General features: G+C 44.9%; 2 protein-coding genes across 2 annotated transcripts; both read left to right on the top strand.

Moving 5' to 3' along the window:
- Window positions 1–1342: 1342 nt before the first annotated feature.
- Window positions 1343–6221, top strand: LOC103999475 (translocase of chloroplast 101, chloroplastic-like). Its single transcript, XM_009421233.3, has one exon. It carries the CDS (start codon window positions 1467–1469, stop codon window positions 6027–6029), a length of 4563 nt encoding a protein of 1520 aa, XP_009419508.2. The 5' UTR covers window positions 1343–1466; the 3' UTR covers window positions 6030–6221.
- A 2533-nt stretch (window positions 6222–8754) lies between these two features.
- Window positions 8755–10972, top strand: LOC103999567 (pollen-specific leucine-rich repeat extensin-like protein 3). Its single transcript, XM_009421353.3, has one exon. The coding sequence runs from the start codon at window positions 8775–8777 to the stop codon at window positions 10830–10832; it is 2058 nt and encodes a 685-aa protein (XP_009419628.2). The 5' UTR covers window positions 8755–8774; the 3' UTR covers window positions 10833–10972.
- Window positions 10973–19414: the final 8442 nt, after the last annotated feature.

Genomic DNA, 19414 nt, shown 5'->3' with positions numbered 1-19414 from the left:
ATCCCTGTAGCAAAACAAAAAAAATCTGGTCCAGCATAAGACATGGCGAGGGAGCGAGGGAAGATGGTGATGAGGGCGACATGCTACTGCGAGCTCTTTGGGCCGTGGGAGGACTGTGCATCGGAAAGAATAACGCAGATAAGCAAACGTGCAAATTTGTATCGATCTTGATCGATCAAGTGGTTAATCAGGAAAACTCTTTAAATATTGTTGCTTCCGATGATGAACTCGTTTCTTTCGTCTCTCTCAGGTTTTGACCCCCGTACGAGGATGCAGGTCATGCAGGTCACCGTCCATCCAATCAATGCTCCGCCATGAGTTTCCTAATCAAACCTGCTAAAGGCCGGCGGCTGGATCTACACTACAGCAGGAACCTCACCCAGGTATGCCCTATGGCCATAACATGTTGATATCTCGATCGGTGATTAATCATGCAATAAAAGTATTATTATTTTTGTTTAATACATATTCTCACACCATGTACGGATTGATATTAGCAACAAAAATTGTAGTTTAGAACCAAGTAGATCAAATGACGAGACTTACTCCTATATCGTCCCCACCTCCCTGGAGAGCATGTGATGTGAGGGCGACGAAGGAAAAAACGAGAGAGCAGCGACGACGGCTGCGACGGAGAGGGAAAGATGAGCACGGTGTATTACCTCTTGATGACCGACTTAGTTTAGTGCATCGATTCAAATGTTATTTTTGGTAAAAGTTTACATCTGAAATGAGATGAGATTTCATACTCGTAATCATTAAAATCACGTACAATGCCATCTGTCTACTCTTATTAAAGTTTCAGCTACGATAGGCGTTAGATAATTTTTGTATTTAGAAAATTTTAGTGATCAACCAATCAATCAAAGTAATTTGATGGTAGCAAATCATCAAGGCATAAATAAACCACCTAATGGAAGATGCTGATCTGATCCTAGCAAATTGATATGAGGGCACAACAAACAAATCAGTGGGACAACCAAAACGAACATAAAAGATAATTAATTTATCTTTGTTTTTCAAACAAACGTATTTTTTTTATTCAAACAAAATCGCAGTTACTCCGTCCAAACAGATTCAATTGATTAGAGTCGTAAATGTGCTTTTGGTTAGATCCCTTACGATGTTTGGATGGCCGATACCCGAGCGTTCTCAACACACCATCGTAAATAACCCAACCTACGACTTCATACGGTGAGGAAATTGAAAGCCCAAATTTACTTTTGGGCTGCCATCAATGGCCCAAACTACATTATTCTGCATATAGAGAAAAAAAAAATGTTCAGGAAAAGAGCAAAAACAGAACGCTCGCCTCCCTGCCTTATCTGATCTCATGCCGCCCACTCTCCTTATCACTTCCCAACCCCATTCGGTCATTAGACGCTCGTCACTCGGCTTGTAGAACTCTTTCTGCCTTCTTTTCCGCTCCTTCGGGTCGGGTCGTCTCGTCGCTCCCCTCCTTACCGATGGCGTCCGAGGTGAGCGGCGCGTCAGTCTCGTCGGAAGCCAAGGAAGCCCCGATGAGGAGCGAACCCGACGGAGACACAGGAGGGGACGGGGATCCCCGTGCCGCCGTGGAACCGGAAAAGGAGAGCAGTGACGGCTCGTCCCCCGCCTCGGCCGCGGCCGGAGGCACCTTGACGACCACCTCCTCGATGCCTGTAGCACAGGAGACTCCGGACGACGACCCGGACGAGGAGGCGTTCCAGGAGGCGCTGGAATATGGGGACGACGATGGGTTCTCGGATGCCGCTAAAGCTTCAGGATCATTGAATGATGGTGAACTCATGGAAGGAGAGGAGAAAGGTGAGCCCCCATCGGAGACTCAGGTTTTGGCCACCGTCCAAGGCAATTCCCAACATGAGACCGTGGAAATGCTGTCAAGTGAAATCCCTAGGACAGAGGAGACCTCACATCGTGAGGTTTTGTCGGCTGTGGTGAATGAGTCGGCGGAGAATTCCACTTCGCAAAGCACCGAAACGAAGCCAATCGAGGATGGTTCTGTCGATGGCGACGAGGAGGTCGGACTCCACGATGCTCACGAGGAGAATGATGAGGGCTTGGTCGAGGAATCGGGAGAGTCTGCTACCCCTACTATTGGTGCGGTTGAGGAAGAGAGACATGGAGCCGAACCTGATGTTGCGGATGACGTGAAAATTGGCGTTGCCGCAGTTTCCGATCAAAATGTCTACCCAATTTGTATACCTGCCGCACAGGAGATGGAGACTGTGGAGAATCCCACTTTGAGCATCGAAGGGAACCCAGTCGAGGATGAGACTGCTGCAGCTGGCAATGTGGATAGGGATGAGGAGCGTGCAGACCCTGGTGCTCAGGAGAAAGATGGAAGTTTGGTCGACAAATTGGGAGAATCTGCTAGGCCTGTTATTGATGTGCTACTGGAGTCAAAGACAGCAAACGACAAGTTTGATACCGCCGAAGAAGAGAAAAACGGAGGCAAAGCTGAGATGGAAGAGGTGAACATTGGCATTGCTGGGGTTGCTCCCACTTTGAGCATTGAGGATAACCCAGTCGAGGATGGGACTGCTGCCGCTGGAAATGTGGATAGGAATGAGGAGCAAGTAGACCCTGATGCTCCGGAGAAAGATGGAGGCTTGGTCGAGAAATTGGGAAAACCTGCTAGGCGGGTCATCCATGTGTTACTGGAGTCAAAGACAGCAACAGACGAGTTTGATACTGCTGAAGAAGGGACGGGCGGAGACAAAGCTGATATCAGCGAGGTGGACATTGGCACTTCTGAAAATGCCGATTCTGATCAAAGTGTCAACCAAGGAAGTACCCCTGCTTCTCAAACAGTAGATGAATCATCCAAATCAACTCATGGAGTAAATGACGAAGAGATGAATGAAAATTTAATACAGAGTTATTCCGGTGTGGACACTATGATGGTCTATGTTTCAACCGGAAAGCTTGATGGATCAAATATGAGGAAAAATGATTTGAGTGAGAATCATGAAGTTGCAGATAGTAAGTCCGGTGAAAGTTCTGCTAACAAAGATGATACAGTGAGTGATGGTGAAACTGTCTTTAGTAAGCCTTCTATTCAGGGGAAAGTGGATACAGCTAGTGATGGTGAAACTGTCTCTAGTGAGCGTTCTGTTCAGGAGATAGTGGATGAGAAGCTAACAAATGAATCGAATCGAACTGCAAATCGAACTGAGGCAAACAATGATGAGCCTGTGCCTGAATTGGTTCCAGATGGGCAAAATTCAATATCAGCCCCAGATAGGCAATCTCCATTTATCACTGCTGGGGAATCAAGAAACAGGGTGACTGAAGGAGATGACTTTGGGGCTTCTGGTGTGAATGAAGATGCACTTGCTCAATTACCAACTTCAGTTACAGAACCAGAACCAACACCGAGTAAAGATTTGATTGATCATGTGCAAGACCTTGACCAGGAGAAGGCAGAGGACGAAGACAAAAACTTAGTTTCTGATGGACCACCTAGGGTGGCAATATCGACGAGCTCAGAAACTGCAAAACAGCTGATGAGTGAAGTAGAAGAAGGCTCTTCTAGTGTCACCCCTCATTCAGTGTCAGATGACTCAAAGGATGTAGACGGCCAGATTATTTTGGATTCAGATGAAGAGTTGGTGACTGACGAGGAGGATGGAAGACATGCAATGATCGATTCTGATGCATTGATTGCGCTTCTGAAAGCGGCAAGCAGTTCCACTGATGATGGAGGTATCAGTGTCACTTCTCAAGATGCTAATAGAATCTTCTTGGTCGACCGTCCAGCTGGTCTGGGGTCCTCAATTCCATCTCTGAAACCTACTCTTCCCCGTCCTGCACGATCAAACCTTCTTAGTCCTTCTGAACTGGCAGTAGCAGCAGAGCCTGATGATCAAATGACCAAGGAACAAAAACAGTTGCATGAGAAAGTTGAGCTTATTAGGGTGAAGTTTCTACGTCTTGTTCATAGGTTGGGCCATTCACCTGAAGACACGGTGGTAGCCCAGGTGCTATATCGTCTGAGTCTTGCAGAAGGTATTCGTAGTGGAAGGCAAACTGGCCAGGCTTATAGTCTTGAGAGTGCAAAAAAGAAGGCTTTGCTGCTAGAACAAGATGGAACTGAAGATTTGGACTTTTCCTGTAACATTCTTGTCCTAGGAAAGAGTGGAGTGGGCAAGAGTGCAACTGTAAATTCTATATTTGGTGAAGAGAAGTCTCCAACCAGTGCATTTGAACCAGCAACAACTTCTGTTAAAGAGATTGTAGGAACCGTGGAGGGGGTAAAGATTCGGGTTTTAGATACTCCAGGTCTTAGAGCTTCAGGAATGGACCAAGCATCAAGCAGGAGAATCCTGGCATCCATAAAGAAATACACAAAGAGATGCCCTCCAGACATTGTTTTGTATGTGGACCGCATGGACACACTGACCCGAGATCAGAATGACTTGCCTCTGCTAAGAACAATTACTAGCACTTTGGGTTCATCCATATGGTTCAATGCCATTGTCGCTCTCGCACATGCTGCGTCTGCCCCTCCTGATGGACCAAGTGGTTCCCCTTTGAGCTATGAGGTGTTCGTGGCCCAAAGGTCTCATGCTGTTCAGCAGTCCATAAGGCTAGCAGCTGGAGACATGCGCCTGATGAATCCAGTGGCTCTTGTTGAGAACCATCCATCTTGTAGAAAGAACAGGGAGGGACAAAAAGTGCTCCCTAATGGTCTGTCATGGAGATCACAGATGCTGCTGCTCTGTTACTCTTCAAAGATATTATCTCAAGCTAATTCACTTCTAAAGCTTCAAGATCCTTCTCCCGGAAAACTGTTTGGTCTCCGTCTACGTCCTCCACCGCTTCCCTTCCTGCTTTCTTCTCTGTTGCAGTCCAGAGCACACCCAAAACTTCCATCCGATCATCATGGTGACAATGAAGATTCTGATATTGACCTAGATGACTTATCAGATGCTGATCAAGGGGAAGAAGAAGAAGAGTATGATCAACTTCCACCATTTAAGCCCCTGAGGAAGTCTCAAATTGCCAAGCTGACCAAGGAGCAAAGAAGATCATATTTTGATGAGTATGATTACCGAGTTAAGCTTCTTCAGAAAAAACAGTGGAAGGAGGAGCTCAGACGATTGAAAGAGATGAAGAATGGACAGAAAGTGTTGAAGGATGATTTTGGGCTTGCTGATATGGTCGAAGATTTTGATCAGGATAATGCCCCTGCAACTGTACCAGTCCCTTTGCCTGATATGGTATTGCCCCCTTCTTTTGACTGTGATGCCCCAACGTATCGATACCGTTTTCTAGAGACTACCTCACAGTTTCTTGCTAGGCCAGTACTGGATACGCATGGTTGGGATCATGATTGTGGTTATGATGGGGTAAGCCTTGAAGAGAGCCTCGCTGTTGCTGGCCGATTTCCTGCTGTCTTATCAGCTCAAGTGACTAAGGACAAAAAGGAATTCAGCATCCATTTAGATTCCTCTGTCTCGGCCAAGCATGGGGAAAATGGTTCTACTCTCGCTGGCTTCGATATCCAGACTGTTGGAAAGCAACTTTCTTACATTCTGCGGGGTGAGACCAAGTTCAAAATGTTGAAAAAGAACAGGACTACTGGAGGGATCTCCGTAACCTTCTTGGGGGAAACCATAGCTACTGGATTAAAGTTTGAAGACCAACTTTCTCTTGGGAAGCAAGTGAATCTTGGTGCATGCACTGGTGCTGTTCGAGCACAAGGTTATACTGCATATGGAGCCAATTTGGAGGTGCGACTCCGAGATAAGGATTATCCCATAAGTCAAGCCCTTGCCACCTTGGGGTTATCTTTGATGAGTTGGCATGGTGATTTGGCTTTGGGTGCAAACCTGCAGTCTCAATTCTCCATTGGGAGGAATTCAAAGATGGCAGTTCGTGTTGGGCTGAACAACAAGCGGACTGGGCAGATCACCGTCAGGATGAGCACCTCAGAACAACTTCAACTTGCACTCGTGGGTATCATCCCCATTGCAATCTCTATCTTCCGGAGCATGAAGCCCGGTGAGTCCTTCCAGTATTAGTTAGATCAGGTGTCTAAGACACTTTATATCTCTTGAGTTTCATCATAACTAGTTTCGAAGCCTCTTTATGTTCCAATTATTATCCTTTTGGTCAGAATCTTTGCAGTTTCTCTAATTAGTTTTGTTCTGTGATTTCAATACTTGGTTGTAGAACTGAGTTTGAATAAAAGCAGTAATAGTTCATTTTCATGATATTTGGTTCGTAAGTGCTTTGTTTTCACTTCCACTAATGCTAAAGCCGTTCATGCTTGTATGCTCTGCGGTAACTTGTTTTGGATTGTTCTGATACTGACTGTGTCAGTTTACCTGTGAATTTTAAGCAAACTAATTCCCTTATTAATGATGTTTGGAATCTATCTGCGAACATTAGCTATTTTCTTGTGTACTTTGGATTTTTAAATCAGTTATTTCGTTAAAAGCTATCAGTTTATAACTGGAAAGTAATTTCTCGCATTCACCTCAATTTGCTTAAAAATTGAAAAATTGTTGCTCGCAGTCCACTATGAAAGCAGAGAATAGGTGCTTTGCTTTGCATTGCACACCGATATAGTTCTAAGAAATTGTTGCTCGCAGTCCACTATGAAAGCAGAGAACTCTGCTGATTACAATAACCTGCTTATTTTCTTTCAAACAAAATTATCTTTTCCACCAACTTTTGCTTGAATCCAGCTCCATAGTGCCCTAAGAAATTTAGTTGGCTATTGACTGTTCAGTCTATCTCCTTTTTCTTTTTGTTAATAAGGCTATTTAGTTAGGATAATAAAAAAGCACTCATTGTCTCTTACATTGTTTGGTAGAGTTCTTTCTTGGAGTGCATCATTATTTATCTTATTATTTAAAGTTTGCCGGGATAGCAGCTAAAAATAAATAGAATATTCTTATTTCAATTTTGGCCATGTTGGATGGAAAGGCAGAGTTTGTTAATAATTTGGTTACAAATTGTGTTGGCGTTTGGTTTGCTAGGGTAAGAGTTGTATCTAATTTTTGTTTGTACGACATGCTTAAAAAAGACATCAACGCTGTGGGAAGATAAGTTGAATCAATTATGACGAGTTCAGTCAAGAGAGGGAAAGAGTGATATAATAAGATATTATTGGAAACAACAAAAATAGTTTGAATGTACTTTGATTTAACTAAAGATATTGCGTTGCACAGGGTTCAATGGTGGATAAAAATCCGTGTAGCGGACCCAAGATAGTTGGAACAATATGAGTCGTTGTCATTGGAAAATAGTCTATATTCTTTCTTGATAATAGGCATCTCTCTGATTTAGGGGGAAAATTGTTTGGTTTACTTTGGTCTTGAAAGTTGGGAGATGTAAGTATGTTGTGATATTTTGAACGAGTCATCTTGATTTAGTGATGAAAGAAGTTGAGAATTTTTGTACCTTACATAAAAAGGAGGGAAAACATGCCAACCAAGAGTGCCTAGTTCAACATTGGATTGAAGGAAGAGGAGGGACATAAAGAAGACAGCTTTGCAAAGAATTCAGACAAATTTCTGATGATCTCTAAAAAATTATGTAAACTACTCGTCACCAAATATAAAATTTGCAAACTAGAATGGTAGATGCTAGATACCATCTAATCAGAGAAGAACAAGAAGTTTGGTAAGATGCATTGTCAAGATCCAATCTGACCATTTTTCCTTTGATATCTATCATATGCTAGTAATCTTATTTGATTCTTGTGTGTTCCTGTGTTCTTGGTGGTCTGGAAAATTTAATTGTAAATACGAGAGTTGATGATATCTCTATGCACCGATGGGACAAGTTATGCTTGACATATCTCATTCCATGATTTCATCAGTAGTTCAGTTTTTCGTGTTGGTTGGTTTAACAAGTAGTGTGAGAGTTTTAAGTTGGAGCCTTATGATTATATATCAGAATATGAGTTGAGACTCTTAATTTAGAAATCATTGATTCCTCTTATATTTTCTTGGAAAAGCTTCCAGCAGTTCCGTGGATCATGCTTTTTTCCTTGGTCATTTGCTGGGTGTATACTCCGTAATGTCACATTATATTTCAGATGTCAGCCTGGGCTGGCTGTGAAGAGGGATTCTCAAGTTCTTAGTTGGATCTGCATTGTTTAGTCTTTCAGGTATTGGTATCTGTTTCGGCGGAGACGATTTGAGATGCTGTAGCGCATCATCAGTGTAGTTGAGATTTTAGAAGCACACTGCCATTCTCTCTCACGAGAACGATGACCGATGACTCATCACATGGTTTTGACATTCTGGTCACCGTTAGCATATTCACACCCATTCCCCTCCCTCTCGTATCAATATCCTTGCAGAGGAGGGAGATTAGTGATGTGGAATTAGGCGCCAAATCCCTTGCAGGCAAAATGGGGTCCGGCGTGAGACAACATGCGACGGTGCTTGAAAGGTCTGCGCATCAGAAGCAAAAATATTGTTCCATGGAATTAGTTGTCGATCAGGCTATGTTTGGGGGATGCGCCTATAAATCCCATCAAAGCTTCATCGCCCTCCGTCCATTCGATTCTCCACCCTGTCGTCGTCAATTGGGGCAGTACGTCCCCGTGGTCGTTCTCCTCCATCGCTCCAATAGAAATAGAAAGGAAAAACTAACTCCCACCTCCAAACAAGGGAAGCCGTTCGCCATCAACTCCAATCCTCCTTCCCCCGCAGCTATATCAACCTCCTCCCCCTCCATTGCATTCCCTTAAAGTAAGCAGCCTTGGGCTCTCCAGGGTGGTAAACCTCCCTCTCTCGACCCTACCCAGCATGGAGGCCCTGGGCCGCTGCCTCCTCCTCTTCCTCCTCCTCTTTTCTTCCTCCTTCCTCCCGCGCCCCTCCTCGGCCCTCTCCGACGCCGAAGCCGCTGCCATCGCCCGCCGCCAGCTCTTGGCCCTCCCTGAGAACGGACAACTTCCCGATGACTTTGAGTTCGAAATCGAGATCGGCATCCGGATCTCCAATCCCCGCCTCCGCAGCTCCTACGTCGCCCTCCAAGCTTGGAAGACCGCCATCTACTCCGACCCTCACAACTTCACCGCCAACTGGGACGGCCCCGACGTGTGCGGCTACAACGGCATATTCTGCTCACCGGCTCCCGACGATCCCTCACTCAACGTCGTCGCCGGCGCCGACCTAAATGGCGCTGACATCGCCGGTTTCCTCCCCGCGGAGCTCGGCCTCTTGACCGACGTCGCGCTCTTCCACATCAACTCCAATCGCTTCTGCGGCATCATCCCCAAGAGCTTCTCCCACCTCAAGCTCCTCCATGAATTCGACGCCAGCAACAATCGCTTCGTCGGCCCGTTCCCGGACGTTGTTCTCGGCCTCCCCTCGCTCAAGTACCTCGACCTTCGTTTCAACAACTTCGAGGGCGCGCTACCGCCGGAGCTCTTCGACAGGGACCTGGACGCAATCTTTCTGAACAACAACCGGTTCAGTTCTCACATTCCCAACAACTTCGGCAACTCCAAGGCCTCCGTCATCGTCCTCGCCAACAACAAGCTCGGCGGGTGTATCCCGGCCAGCATCGGGGACATGGGCGCCACCCTCGACGAGCTCGTCCTTCTCAACAATGGCCTCGATGGATGCTTGCCGCCGGAGATCGGGTCGTTGGGCAACACGACGGTGGTGGACGTGAGTTGGAACTCCCTCACGGGTGTGCTGTCGAAGAGCTTCGATGGTCTGACCAAGGTGGAGCAGTTGGATCTGTCGCATAACGTCCTCACGGGCGTCGTTCCGGCGGGACTCTGCCGGTTGCCCAGCCTTGCCAACTTCACCTTCTCCTACAACTTCTTCAAGGGTGAGGCCGACGAGTGTGTGCCGACGTCCACCAAGTCCGACGTGGTGTTCGACGACACGAGCAACTGCCTCGCCAGGAGACCGACACAAAAGTCCGGTGAGATGTGCGCGCCGGTGGTGAGCCGCCCTGTCGACTGCGGCCGCTCCAAATGCGGATCAGGTCCCAAGAAACCATCGCCCAAGCCGGGGAAACCATCCCCAAAGCCGTCGCCGAATCCAACTACGCCATCGCCACAACAACCGAAGACATCAGCGCCGCCACCACCCAAGGTTGTCAGCTCCTCGCCTCCACCACCACCACCACCACAACCTGTTCCTTCACCACCTCCGCCGCCACAGGTTGTCAGCTCGCCACCACCGCCACAACAGAGAGGTTCTCCAATGACACCGGCTCGTCCTCCACCCTCACCACACTCAGAGTCACCGGTAACACGAGTTCACTCACCGCCACCTCCAGCCACGACTCCACCACCCACCCCAACTCACCCATCGCCACCTCCTCCGGTTTCCTCGTCGCCATCCCCAGTCCATTCACCACCGCCACCGGTCCACGCACCACCTCCTCCAGTTCCCTCATCACCATCACCGGTCTATTCACCACCGCCACCGCTCCGTTCTCCACCTCCTCCCGTCTACTCACCACCACCGCCAGTCTCGTCACCGCCACCACCGGTCTATTCACCACCTCCACCGGTCCGTTCACCGCCGCCACCGGTCCCCTCTCCACCTCCTCCTGCCTACTCACCCCCGCCTCCACCGGCTCATTCACCACCACCGCCACCTGTTCGCTCTCCACCTCCTCCCGTCTACTCACCACCACCTCCTCCGCCGGTGCGCTCTCCACCTCCTCCAGTTTATTCACCACCGCGAGCCGTGTCTCCTCCACCCCCGTCGGTTTCATCTCATCCTCCCACCTCCAACTCCTCTCCACCACCGCCGCCTTCTCCCGACTTGGATATGCTACCACCCGTGGGCGGATTAAGCTACGCATCCCCACCGCCACCCTTGTACCCAGGATACAATTAACCAGCGGACCACCCTCGATGATCTGCCCGACCACTCACTGGTGACGTGCATGGGCATGCAAAAGAGGAGGCGCAACAGAACAGGCAGCGCCATGTATTCCCTTCCATATCTTATTCTCCAATATGTAAAAGGGTTGCCAATTCGACGTCATCTTTTGTTCGCTCGCTTCCAACAATTATGTGATTTGAGACTTGTTCGGTGAATCAATCGTAGGCGGAGGGTTTTGACAGTGCCATCCTTCCTTGTCAGTCTCGTTCCGACTCGATCTTTGTTTGGATGCATCGATTCGATCCACCGCGAGATGAACGTGCATGTCTCCTTCCACCTGCGTTTCGATCGTCCATCATGTGGCGAGTCCATCCAGAAATTAACAAAAAACAAGAAAAAGAAAATTAGTAGTAATCTATTTATTATTATTGATTATTTATTTTTTATTTTTTAAAGAAGAACTTTAGGTATCATAGTCTGATCCGAGTGATGCGTATGATCTCGCATCACCCAGCACCCGATATGAAATTATATTATTATTATTTTTTGATATTATTATAGAAAGTACATTGTCAATTGATTGTCATATGGTATCTAAGATAAAAGGAAGAAGATCAAAATCACTCTCTACCCATCTGTCAATATGGGCAAGGATCTAAGAAAAATGATTATGAGTTACTCCATTATCGTCCATATCGATAAGAGATCAAGGGGAGGCTGGTTGTTAGAGGTTATCTTCTCGTAGAATATTTCATAAACTATTTTATCCTTTTATGATCATGTATAAAAGCTCATCTTCAACATAATAACAGGGGGGCATACCTTATTTGACAACTCACATTCATATTCAAATATCTCATGTTACTAACTTGGGCATCAAAGGGAATAGGTGTAGAAGTCATTTCTGACTTCGGTCTTCATGTATGTGACACCTTGAGAGCTCGACATTTCCACCTCGAAGACAACTCGAATAACCTTTCGTATATGAGTTTGGATTATGTCGAGCTAACCGGGATGTCAACAAGGTTCCCCCACTTGACGTAGTGTTGACATTTCAAGAGCACCCAAGACCCATCGAACCACTGATTGAGGAGGCACTTTGCTCCTCGATCATGGAATTTAGTCGATTATACCACCACTCTACATTGCATGAATCCGAGGCTCAATCGATGAATTCAATGGAGGATTTCCTATGGATCCAACTATGATAGATAGATCAACATTTGGAGAAGATGCAATGAGAGTTCCAATAATCCAAAGGGGAAGTGCTGGTTAACCCCACCTTAGGTTTGTCTCTTTCACCTAGAAAATCTACGAAGAATCGATTCTAGCAAACTTATGTCTCTCATCATTGGAGGCACTTAATAGTAATATCAACCCGATATAGTACATTATAGTTTTTTGTGCCCAAATATTGTTATATAGCATTTTGGATGCTCTAATGTGTTGTATTTTCCCGACCACGTTAAGAAGCCCAGCATGATAATAGTATGCCCGCTTAAAGCCATTTTTCATCAATTCTTTTGCCTAGCACATGAGGGAGTTTGAACTTTATTTTCTTAGAAACATGAGCCTAAGGCCATCAATGACAACACTTGTCAAACTCTTTTAATGGTAGGGAGGAAATGCTTGCAGACTTCGTCGCTCAGTTCACCAATAAAATTTAAGGCCTAATATATAACCATTTATTGCTCATAATATAAATCCTAATGACCGAGTTCAAGCTCTCTTAGAGATAGTACCAGAGATACTTCAGAGAGCCAATCAATACATTATCGTCGAGGTAATAATCTTAAATAAGAGTGAGAAGTCATGCAAGAGGCCAAAGCAGGAGTGATCACAATCTACCCCGACCCCAAGGTCACCATGGCAAAGGAGGAATGAATAATTAGAGTTACCTCACCCAATATCTAAGCTTACCCCCTAAATATGTTTGTAAATAAAGTTTTTCTATGGATAAAATAGAAGGGCTCTAAAAGGACCCTCGTTCGATGAAGACTTAGTTGGTAAAAAGAGATGAGTCCAAATACTATCGGTTTCACCAAGATTATGGACATGACCTAAAGAATTATCATGATTTGAAAGAGAAAATTGAAGAACTCATATGTTTGAGACATCTCAAGCAGTTTGTTCGTAAGCACTGGGAATACCGTGAGCTTAAAGGTCGATGGAGAAATAGATTGATGTTATCATTGGTGAACTCATCGTGATGGGAGACAACTCCTCGAGTCATAAATCTTATGCTCAAACTACCATTAAAAAGCGCCTGAGGATATAGAGTGACCTAAAGGTAATCTTCAAAGAGAAAGAGACGGAGTACCTTTAGATCCCAACTTTTTGGAAAGGATCTTAAAATTTTATTAATAAGTTTAAGATTAGTAAAATATTTATCAGGAGTTTTCAAACCATTGATAACATCCGTAAAGCAGGTGTACATGTCACCAATGGTTTCACATGACTTCATTTTAAAAAATTCATAACTATGTACCAAAAGATTTATCTTATATTTTTTTACTCTACTTGTGCCTTCATGAGTAAATTCAAGTGTGTGCCAAATATCATGTGCAGTTTCATATATAGAAACACGATTAAACTCATTCTTGTTTAAAGCATAAAATAAAGCGTTCATATCTTTAGCATTTAAAGAAAATATTTTCTTCTCTAGATTATTCCATTCATTCATAGGTCTAGAGGATATTTAAAAACCACATTCAACAACATTCCATAAATCAAAATCTAAAGAAATCAAAACAATCCTCATTCGTGTTTTCCAATACATAGGTGGATAAGTGATAGAACGACCCTCTATTGTTGAAAAAAATCATTTAATCTCTCTTATGTGTTAAACCAAATGAGAGAACTAAACTCTGATACCAATTATTATGATCATAAAGGCACTAAAGGGGGTGGGGGTGAACTAGTGCTTTCAAAAAGTTGAAACGATTCAAAAAATTTCATTCGATCAAATCCGTATCGAAAATACATTTAACTTAAAATGTGAGTAAAAGTAGTAAGCAACTAAATCATTAAGTAATAAAAATGAAAAGCATAAAGAAAATACACACCGAATTTATAATGATTCGATCATCGCGACCTACGTTTACTCCCAATTTCTCTTCCATCGAGACCACCAGCTTTCACTAACAATATTATTTCAATAGGCAAAGATCAACCACCCTTGTTACAACTCTTTTCTACTTTTATATTTTTCATAGGTTTACGAGAGAACATTTACAACTTTTTTTATAAGTAATCATCACAACTCCTGACTTAGAAGATTAAAGAGGAAAGAATTCAAAACTTTCAATAGAGTTTACGCACTTATCACAAGTTTTTCATGCTCTTTTCTTGCTATGTCAAGCAAGAATGAGTGGGATATTTATATGCCCCAAATTGCTTCAAAAATGAAGCAAAAAAAATCATCCATAGGTTTTCGAGGTACTAGCGGTTCTTCCAAAAATGTACACTTTGTATTTCTTGCTCATAGGCGGTTCCACCGCCTAGTCTAGTGGTGCCACTGTTTGACCCAATTGTAGGTAATTGAATGGGCTTTCCAATATGCCAAATTCAGCCCTAATTCAAGCCCAATGAGCTCTTAATTGAGTTTGCATAGTTACACTCAAAACTAACTTAATTAAAACCTAAACTACGATGATCAAGATATAAACGATTATAAAATATGAATCCTATATTGTTCGGCATGTTATTGGTTCATCCGAACTCTTAGCATGTCATACTTTCCTTTGACGTATTGCTCGATCCATCAGCATATTGACTCCCGCAATATTAGATCTTGGCGCAATATCCGATCCTTCTAGCTCAATACCCGATCTTTGACTCATGCCCAATGTCTGATTCTCCTACTTCAATCGATTTACCTTTTGATGATCGAAGTTAGCCCTGTATCATTTTTCTCAAACGCTAATTAGATCATAAAGTCATCAATTGATTTCATTATCAAGATCCAAGATTCAACACTTCCCTCTTTTTTCATTTTTATCAAATTGGATAGAAGACCGAGCATACGAGTTCGTGAGTGATTTGTCAAGGTGGTTTACAACTTATATCATGCTTTTGCAACAATCATACATGAAGATATTAGTGGGGCGACGAACCTAGCGACCGAGGCTTAAATAGTTTGAAGAATAAGATGATCTTAGGGTAACCATTGTTTTTGGGTTAGGTTTGGTACTAGACTGAGTTCTCCTGTTGATCATTATTTATGGACGATAAAGAGTTATTGATATAGCCTAGTAAATCATATCTAAATAAGAAATTAAAAAATTATGCATGATACGTAATTATCGCCTTTGGATTATTTGAAAGAGACGAATGTTATTGATGGTGATAAGGTCTATATGTTGAGAAGTGCTATGCTTCTCTACGGGGACCAGGCCTATATATATATATATATATATATATGAGAAAGCAAGTTGGTAGGCGTTAAACTGTAGGAGGGTGGAAGAAGAACTGCAGTGCTTCTTCCTAGGCACGGTTGCTGCAACGAGCAAGGCAAAGTTGCTACAGTTCTGCATATCTTATGGTGGAAGATCTGAGTGTTAAATAACTCGTTGTTATGTTAGATTCACTGAGAAGTTGGTTGTTGGAAGCTCTCCTACTTGTACTATGAGAGTTCTCATATCCTCATATCTTGGACGGAGAAAGTGTTTGTCGAAGAGGGAAGCAGCAACTTTGAGATGTCTTTGTGAAGAAAGGTGGAAGGGGCACTTGGGGCAAGCAGAGTACCTTGCGGTGAGGAGGGGGAGCGCTCTTCTACTGAAGGGGAGAAACTCGAGGAAGGAACTCCACCAAAGCTTTGCCGAAGAAGGAAGTGGATTGATCTAGTAGATCAGAGCTGTAGCGGTAGTGATGGGAGCATCGTTGGAGACGTGGAAGCAAGAGGTGAAACCGAGTGTTTGTGTTTCCCGATGTGGCGTGAAACGTCTTTGTTGTTTGTAGTGAAGCCGGCTGCCAAAAGTGCTCCGGCTTTGGATATAGAAGCTCTAAGATCTATAGATTTGGACAGCTCTCGATGGGATGAAGGTGCGTCCTGGAGGAGGGTGGCTTCTACTGCGAGCGGTGCTTGTGGCAGTTGATGGCGAGGCAGTAGTTGGCAATAGGTCGCAGTTGTGGCGTGAAGTCCACCATGGATTGTTGTCGCTATGGGCAGCCAGAGGGTGCGGATGCGATGGCGTCTGTCAGTTGTGAAATCTACTGGTGCAGGAGAACCAGGGGTAGAGGGAGAGATCAGTAGTCCTACTGGTGCAAATTGGGCATAGCGATCGCCTTTGATGGAGAGGTGGATGTAGGCTGTTGCGATGGGGAAGATGAAGGCATGGCGGACGACAAGGAATGGTGGGGAGTAGGCAGTGAAACCCACACGAGCATATGGCAGGTGCTTCACATCCTGCTGTGCAACTACCGAGAGGAGACGATGGGCGCTTCGTCGATATCTCCTACAACTCCTGCTATTGAGGGTGATGAATGGAGAAAGGCACAGCGGAAGCAGAGGAGAAGATGTTTCAGTAGCGATGGTAGTGGATCAGTGATGTCCTAGTGCTGAAGGTGCTCTACAACTAGGCGATTGGGCCAACTCTGTGCTTGGTGCAAAGACGAGTGTTCGGCGCAGAGTTAAAGATGTAGATCAGCACCCAATAAAGGAAGAGGATTATGTGCTGGTGATCCTCGATGAGGCTAGTGAATTTGATGGAGAGTGGCATCGGTGAGCGCAACACTAAAGGCATTGCAACGAGGAGACCGATCGTAGTAGAGGAGGCCAATGTAGGAGCCTTCGGAGCTCCAACCGCCTTAGTAATGGCGCTAGCTTTGGGAGCCGTTGCGGTTGTGGCAAGTGTAGTAGGGCTAATCTTTAGAGTCGCCAAAGGGGTAAGGGTGGCATCGTTGCTTGTTGGAGTTGGTGTGACAGTGGCGGATTGAAGATAAATGCAAATGTGTGATTGGAGGAGAATGTCATGCCACTGGGGTTCCTGATGGCTCCAAAGATGCATTCGGTGATAGTGACGAACGTACGTGAGCTACAGATCTCCATCGGAATGCTTCGGTTGGAGGAAGGAGCAGCGATCAATAACAGAAGGGCTGCGATCGTTGAGAAGGAGGATTAGCCGCTCATTGTTACCAAGGAGATGTCACTGGACAGTGAGAAAGGAAGGATAAATCTTGCTCTAAGGCAATAGATGCTTTGATACCATGATAAATTGAAATATAATGGACAAAGTCCGATTGAATTAATTGAATATAATGTCTATTTATATTATTAACTTATCAACGAGATTTTTTTATATAATAAAAAAAAATTATCTGCTATCACTTATCATCGAGTGATGGTCGAAGCATTGTGTATACAAAAGAAGATGCTGCACCGATGGCTACTGATGATGTTTGAAATTTTTGAATCTTTTTGAGATCTGTAAGTGAACAAACATGCCGTGGCTGATGTGTCAGCACGGCTAGGCCCACCTGCCGACGTCGGGAACCTCTGGCGAAATTATTGAATTGATGGAGTAGTTGTGCCCTTCAAACGCGTTAGGCGCCGGTTGAGGTGGCAAGGTCGGCCTGAACCTCGCTGCGGGCCGGCATTCCAGAGCTAGCTGATATGAGCGTTGTTCGTAGGAAGATGCATCCTCTCATCCCCTCGGATGGTTGGGGATCCTCCTTGTGATGTGGAAGCCTCCTGGAGATGGGAGATGCAGGCTAACACTTGTCGGGTCCGACTCGTTGGGCCACCCTTCTCTACGTACCAGGCGCCATCCATGTGAAGAAGGCATTTGTGGCTTGGCGGCGACTGCCTCCCTACAAAAAGGCCCTCGTCGGGTAAGTCCCAACTTTGGCCCATCCGACGAGCAAGTTAGATTCGTTCTCAATCTCTTTCCTTTTTTCCCCATTCTTGAATCAGGTCGGGGGTATTTATACCTACGTGCGGGAATTGGTCGGGCCCTGGTCCGACATGGCCATTGACTCTGGGGACGGAACAATCTTTATGATGAGATGGCGTCTTCGGGGGTGCTCGAGCGACGTCAAACGACACTGCCCTAACAGCAAACGACATCACCCCCAGCTCTTGGGGTGGTCAGGCCGCACAATCGCACCATTGGAGCATGACGTGGCGTGCACCCCGCGGTTCTGGAGGCATACGATGTCGCATTGATCTGCAGCATCGGTGGTTCACATATGGCCAAAATATGCCCTATCAAGATTAATACGTCGTGGAGGTGGAGGCTTGTCGATGCACACAAAGATTACTTGGAACGATGTGGATGGTGTTGCTAACACGATATCCCAATTTATTGGACACGTTGGGAATCTCATTATGTGCACCAACTTTTTTTGTATGTGAAAATTTGGAGTTCCCAATAGTCGATGGCCTATTTATTGGAATGGCCGGTCCTCCCTCTGACTCCTTAACATACATGGCAGTGGTTAACTCCGCTGGATGTGAGGAGGTTGGTGTCGATTGCATCTGCTTGGTAGGACAATGTGGTTCTATCTAAGTTTTAGCCACTTCAGATTTGTTGCCAAAATGTCCCGCACCAGTGCATGTTTAAGGCTCATATGCTCGATGAACTTGCGCAATCTTGCTCTCTAAAGAAGTCGAGACTTTGAGAGAAATCTGGACGTGAGAAGTCGAGCGATGCTATGAAAACTATGGCTTTGTGTTGCTTTCTCCCTGTACTCGTGTCATCTCGTTTTCTTCCAAAGGGCATATACTCGTTGCCATATACTCTGGCTTTTTTCTACCGTTTTGTATTCATTGGTGAAACGGAGACCTGAGGGGTACTCTTTCAGTCTCTTGAGATGTTTCTTCTTAAGGGCATATACTCGATGCTCCAAATCATTGGATGTTAGAGAAACTCGATGGTGCCTTCGTAAGTAAAAGATAGATATATTCTATCAGTGTTTTCCTTTCCTCATTTTGTTCGATACTACTTTTTTCTTGTGCATTATTATCTCTATATGAGATCAGGATCTCAAGCCATCTGGCTCTTTGCCTTTGACCGTATAAAACTAATTCCATTATGTGATTGCCTTTGACAAGGCCTATGAGGATGAAAATTCAGCCTCGTTCTGACCGGACAAAATGATTTGTATTTCTCATTATAGAAGCAACACTCGTTCTCAACTATCAGAATCGACAAGGTTCTCTTTTGTCTTGCCGCATTCTGAGCATCATGCATGTATCTTTTCGTAAGTGTCTTTTATTCTTAGATGTAGGTTTCATTCGCAGAGGTGAATTACGACTGACAAGTCCTTCTCGATACGAAGGGATGTTTCCGTCTCCATCTGACAAGGGATGATGAAGCGAAGATGTGTTTGTTCAACTGTCTTTTTCTGCGACGGGTTTTTTGGGCCTTTGTCATAGATCACACCTCCCCACGAAGATGTATTTGTCTTTGTCATAGATCGCACCTCCCCACGCAGTTCTTTGATCGAGTGTGCATAGCGTAGCTAATGTTGATATCGCCCTCGACGGAGATCAATTGCAAGAAAAGTTGTTGGAATCTCATGGTTTATCGTTGTATCTTCAGCAGATGTCGATCAGACGACCCACTGCAACCTCTGCAATGGTGATGCGGATG

This window comes from Musa acuminata, chromosome BXJ1-9 (assembly GCF_036884655.1).
Source record: "Musa acuminata AAA Group cultivar baxijiao chromosome BXJ1-9, Cavendish_Baxijiao_AAA, whole genome shotgun sequence".
Classification (NCBI taxonomy): domain Eukaryota; kingdom Viridiplantae; phylum Streptophyta; class Magnoliopsida; order Zingiberales; family Musaceae; genus Musa; species Musa acuminata.
Note: the sequence above shows the minus strand (reverse complement) of the source record. Positions and strands in the feature narration are given on the sequence as shown.